Source organism: Cyprinodon variegatus, unplaced genomic scaffold (genome assembly GCF_000732505.1).
Source record: "Cyprinodon variegatus isolate N-32 unplaced genomic scaffold, C_variegatus-1.0 Scaffold88, whole genome shotgun sequence".
In the NCBI taxonomy this organism is placed as follows: Eukaryota; Metazoa; Chordata; class Actinopteri; order Cyprinodontiformes; family Cyprinodontidae; genus Cyprinodon; species Cyprinodon variegatus.
In genome coordinates, this window is record NW_015150541.1 from 354,929 (window position 1) to 359,705 (window position 4,777).

Sequence of the window (4,777 nt, forward strand, 5' to 3'; positions counted from 1 at the left end):
CTGTAAAACTTACATTGCGCTGTATGCTTTTTTCTCAATGTTGCTTTACAAATATATTCTTTGTGATTTAATTAGCAGTATTTTAAAACCGATGATTTGGCTGACATCTTATCCTGTTCTCAGACAACCACTTGTGACTTTCAATCGAAGTGCTGCAGCCCGCGGGCAGGTGAAAGGTGGTGGCCGTGACAACGGTAAAAAAAAAACATCATGCATTTACCAATGAGACAGATGATTAGCATTATTTCCACAGTTGTGGTCTTGACTGGTCTTGAAGTAAAATGCCGAGTCCTCAGCGCCCGAGACCGAGACAAGACCGAGACCAAATGCGGTCAAGTCCGAGACGAGACCATAAAAAAATGGTCTCGAGACCAAGACCGATCTTGAGTACTACAACACTGCCTTGCACCTCCCTGCACCAGACTGTAGAGGAGACGAACAGCTCCTTAGTAACAGACTTATACACCCCGTGTGCAAAAAGTAGCGCTACCGCAGGTCATTCCTCCCTGCTGATATCAGCCTTTACAATGCCACTGCACTATAACCTGCTGTAAAAACACTGCAATAACTTACTGTATTTATCTATTTAACAAACTACTTAGCTTAGACCTAGATAGACTTTATTGTCCTTTTGTAAACACAGAGGGTATACAAAAACAAATTTCGTTCAGAACAGCAGTGCAGCAGTGATCAAATGTAAAAATAAGACTGGTATATTGTGGCATAACCAGAAACTGCACTTTACTGTACATAAGATACTGTATATATAGGTCACCTTAAATCTCTCCTTTATTTTTACCATCCACTGTTTATATCTTCATGCACCTTTTCCTCCTTTATGCACGTTTGTTTATAAGAGCCGATTTCCATGTGAATTTCTCCATTCTGAGATGTATAAAGTTCGTATATCCCACATCAACAACTACCCATGCGTTTTATTGAACTTCCTTTTTCCATGTTTTTATTGTTACTAATAACAAACACAGCTCTGCCTAATGGGACGCAGTTGGACAAACAACCTTTGACCTTTCCAAGAGAGAGAAAATAGACGATAGTGAGTCGCAGCGGACTCAGAACGTCTGACTGGGTCTACTTCCCATTTCTACAGTAATTGCACCACTATTGACTGAGCTGCTGCTGCTCACTTTACCTCAGCTTCAAAAACCGGAAACACACAAGGTGAAGAGAAGGAAGAGGAAACTGCTCATCAGCGATGTCTACCAATGCTTTTCCAATCAAAGTTCATTTTTTAAATGGGGTTTTAATGACTCCTGTGTAAATCTAATGCACAATAAAGGGTACAGGTTGGTAATGGAGCATTATAAAAAACTGTCTCATATAAGAAATCTAAAGAAACTATGAGGTTAATTCAAAGACATGAACTGAGTGTCAAAATAAAAGAATAAACTGTCCTTTTCTGTCACTAATTCTCTAAACTTGGTTTGGATCAACATTTCTTCAGACTTTAGAGTTTTTTCTTTGGTCTTTAGTTTTAAATCTGATCAATTCATCTTTCTTATTATAAATCTTTTCAATAGAGATGCGTCAATTAAATTTTTCATTTTAGATACCGATATTGCAGCTTGATGATAATGATTATTACCAGTATTGAGCCAATACAATATCAGCATAAACCTTTTATTGCTGTTTTTTTTAGTGTGGATTGATAGAAAAGTCTTGATCAGGTGATATTTCTCAAACAGAGAACAATGCTAAACAACATCTGAGATTTAAGGTTGATATATTCCAATATTTATTTATTTTTTGCTGCTGTTCAAATTAAAAGCTAGAAAGTGTAAGAAGAAAGGAAAAGAGGATGGATGGACGGACGGACGGACGGTAGTAAAGTGGTGAAAGAAAGAGTTGTATGTCATCAGCAAACAAGTGCAGATCCATTTTGGGGGTTCCTCAAGGCTTCATTCTTGGGCTACTTTTATTTAACATCTAACTATATTTATTTATTTTAAGGGATAGTGAAGGATCTTAGCGAATATATTTGTGCACATGCCCAATCTGCACAACCCGTACCCACTCCAGAGAGGGAACACCTATTAAACACGTGCGAGCGTGCACGAGCCCATTTCTTTTCGTGCACGCTCTGTCTAAATGTTGCTGTTTGCATCAGTCATACATGCTTACTGTCAGCCTCACTACCTGAGCACACAGAACGATGGCCTTACGTAAACATATCACCAGAATTATTGACAATGATGAGGATCACTTATTTTAATGAAAAAGAACATCCTCCACTATACCTTTAAATATTATTTCTAATACAACTTACTCAAATTAAAAGTAATTTTTGAACATTAAAAACTTTAGGCAGTTATTACACTATTCAGTACTTTTCATAGTAAAAATCAAGTTAAAATCGAATAAAATTGATAGGTAATATGTTATTTTAAAAACAGAATTTTGATCTATATTCTTGCATTTATTGCAACTCTGTTGAATTATTCTAACTCCCTACAAAGAAGGCAGTTACACCTCATTTAGCTGATATTGAAATAAACAACACTTAACTCCCATTTTAGCTTTATTGGACTGAGGTCATGTTAACCTGAAATTCTTATATTTCGGGTTAAATCTTGGTTGAACTAGTATTTTTTTGTTTTTTTGAGTTTTTACAATCACAAAAAACTATTGCGGGATCTCGCAAAAGTATTGCGAGATCCTGCAAAAGTATTGCGAGATGTACGGAACCCCTAAAGGGACATTAAGGGGAAAAAAAGAACTTTTGCAAGATCCCGCAATACTTTTGCAGGATCTCGCAATACATTTCGCGAGATCCCGCAATACATTTCGCGAGATCCCGCAATACTTTTGCGAGATCTCGCAAAAGTATTGCGGGATCTCACAAAAGTTTATTTTTTTGCGAGATCTCGCAAAAGTTTATTTTTTTGCGAGATCTTGCAATACTTTTGCGAGATTCAGCAATACTTTTGCAGGATCTCGCAAAAGTATTGCGGGATCTCGCAAAACTATTGCGGGATCTCACAAAAGTATTGCAGGATCTCGCAAAAGTTTATTTTTTTGTGAGATCTCACAATACTTTTGCGAGATCCTGCAATACTTCTGCGAGATCCCGCAATAGTTTTGCGAGATCTCGCAAAACTATTGCGGGATCTCGCAAAAGTTTATTTTTTTTGCGAGATCTCGCAATACTTTTGCGAGATCCTGCAATACTTTTGCGGGATCTCGCAAAAGTTTATTTTTTCCCTCCATGTCCCTTTAGGGGCTCCGTAGATATGATTCATCATAGCTGATGTTTTGGAACATTAAATCTCTTAATATGCTGATGATACTTGACTTTATCTGATATCTATTATCATTAATGGGTCAGAATTCCTGGTCAGGCTCAGGATATCAGAATATTTTAGTAACCGTGTTTTAAATGGAATAGTTTCCTTCCCGTTTTAGTGTTTAATATAATCTTGCTTGGATCGTTAAATGCCTGCAAAGTATTTTTACTGCGCTTGTTTGACTGCTGCTATATAACTAACATCAAGTTTACCCAGAAGCCCTTTGGCAAAGCACTGAACCTTGTTCTACTCCAAAAAAAGAAGAAGATTAAAAACAATCAACTTGGAAACAAAGTCCAGTGGATTGTTTTTAAATTTCCTTTCTTTTTTTTGGAAAGACTAAGACCTGGATGACAGAACCTTCACCAGCACACTTGTTCTCCTCCTATTGAGCGACAGCAAGAGGTGTTAGAACAAAGGCTGGATGAAGCTGGAGTCATGAGGGTGGAAAAACCAGCATGGAGAGCTGAAAGGTCGAAGTGCCAGTTTTATTACGGCCGTCACCTTCCGGAACAGGCCTGACAACAAACAGTCAGCAGAAAACTGGGAAGAGTCAGCTGTTTAAGTGGGAAAAGGAGCAGCCATTCCTCCCAGGATCCGCAGGCAGGAAGCTGCTGGACTCACCTGGATGATGTGCTGGCAAAGTCCCCCCCATCCACCAGCCGGATCTTACAGAACAGGACTCCATTGACAAAGGGCACTGCTGTCAGCTCCTCCAGAGTGAAATGCACCTGAAACTTGAACCTTTTCTTTTTGGTTAAAAAGGCCATGTTGCCCAGCTGCTGCTGCAGGGAGCTGATCCTGAGGAGGAGCAACAGGAGGTTGAATAAATAAAGAGGAGCAGTGGATCAGGTTCTAAAGAGGAGGCAGGATTTCCTTCTTCTCTTCCAGGTTAATCATTACTGAGGACCTGCAACCAGAGGGGAGGATGTCAGACAGACAGCAGGACAAACTGGCTTCATGCTTTCTGTTCACATGCAGTCAGATCCAAAACCAAACCTTCATCTAGAAGCGGTTTCAGATCCCACTCCACGCTGCCACGCAAACACCGCAGCCATAGAGGTCTCCCCCTCCCCGCACAGACTCACCGCACGTCCCGCCTGCAGTTCATCCTTCTGGGTCTGAAGCGGCTTCGGACGGATCGGAACTTCCTGCTGGTCAAACTTCAGCAGCTCTTAGAGCGGGTTGATCCCCGCAGCCCGCATTCACACCCGCTGCGTGTCTCCGGCGGTGTTGAAGTGAAACACGCCGCGCCCCTTCACGGGAGCGCGCATTTTAAACCAGGAGCGCATCAGAGAAAAAACAACTAAATGAGCATTTTATCACTTTATTTCAGATATTCTGCTCTAAATGTTTAGCTTTTATAGCACCATCTCTTCAATTCCATTCAGTTTAGTTTATTTATATAAACTGCGCTTTAGAAATAAACTACGGAAGAGTATTAGGGCCACTGGAAAAAAAAAAAAGTTAACTGA

The 4,777-nt window shown here is 39.9% G+C and overlaps 1 protein-coding gene across 1 annotated transcript in view; it reads right to left on the reverse strand.

Annotated features, from left to right (window-relative positions):
• Nucleotides 1-4,532, reverse strand: part of fam102a (family with sequence similarity 102 member A) — a 41,172-nt gene extending 36,640 nt beyond the window's left edge. The window contains exons 1-2 of the mRNA XM_015373547.1: nucleotides 4,391-4,532; nucleotides 3,927-4,212 (exon numbers count right to left, since the gene is read on the reverse strand). Of these exons, the coding sequence (XP_015229033.1) occupies nucleotides 3,927-4,072 (146 nt within the window). The 5' untranslated portion in view covers nucleotides 4,073-4,212; nucleotides 4,391-4,532. The remainder of the gene's footprint in view (nucleotides 1-3,926; nucleotides 4,213-4,390) is intronic.
• Between the last annotated feature and the right edge of the window lie 245 nt (nucleotides 4,533-4,777).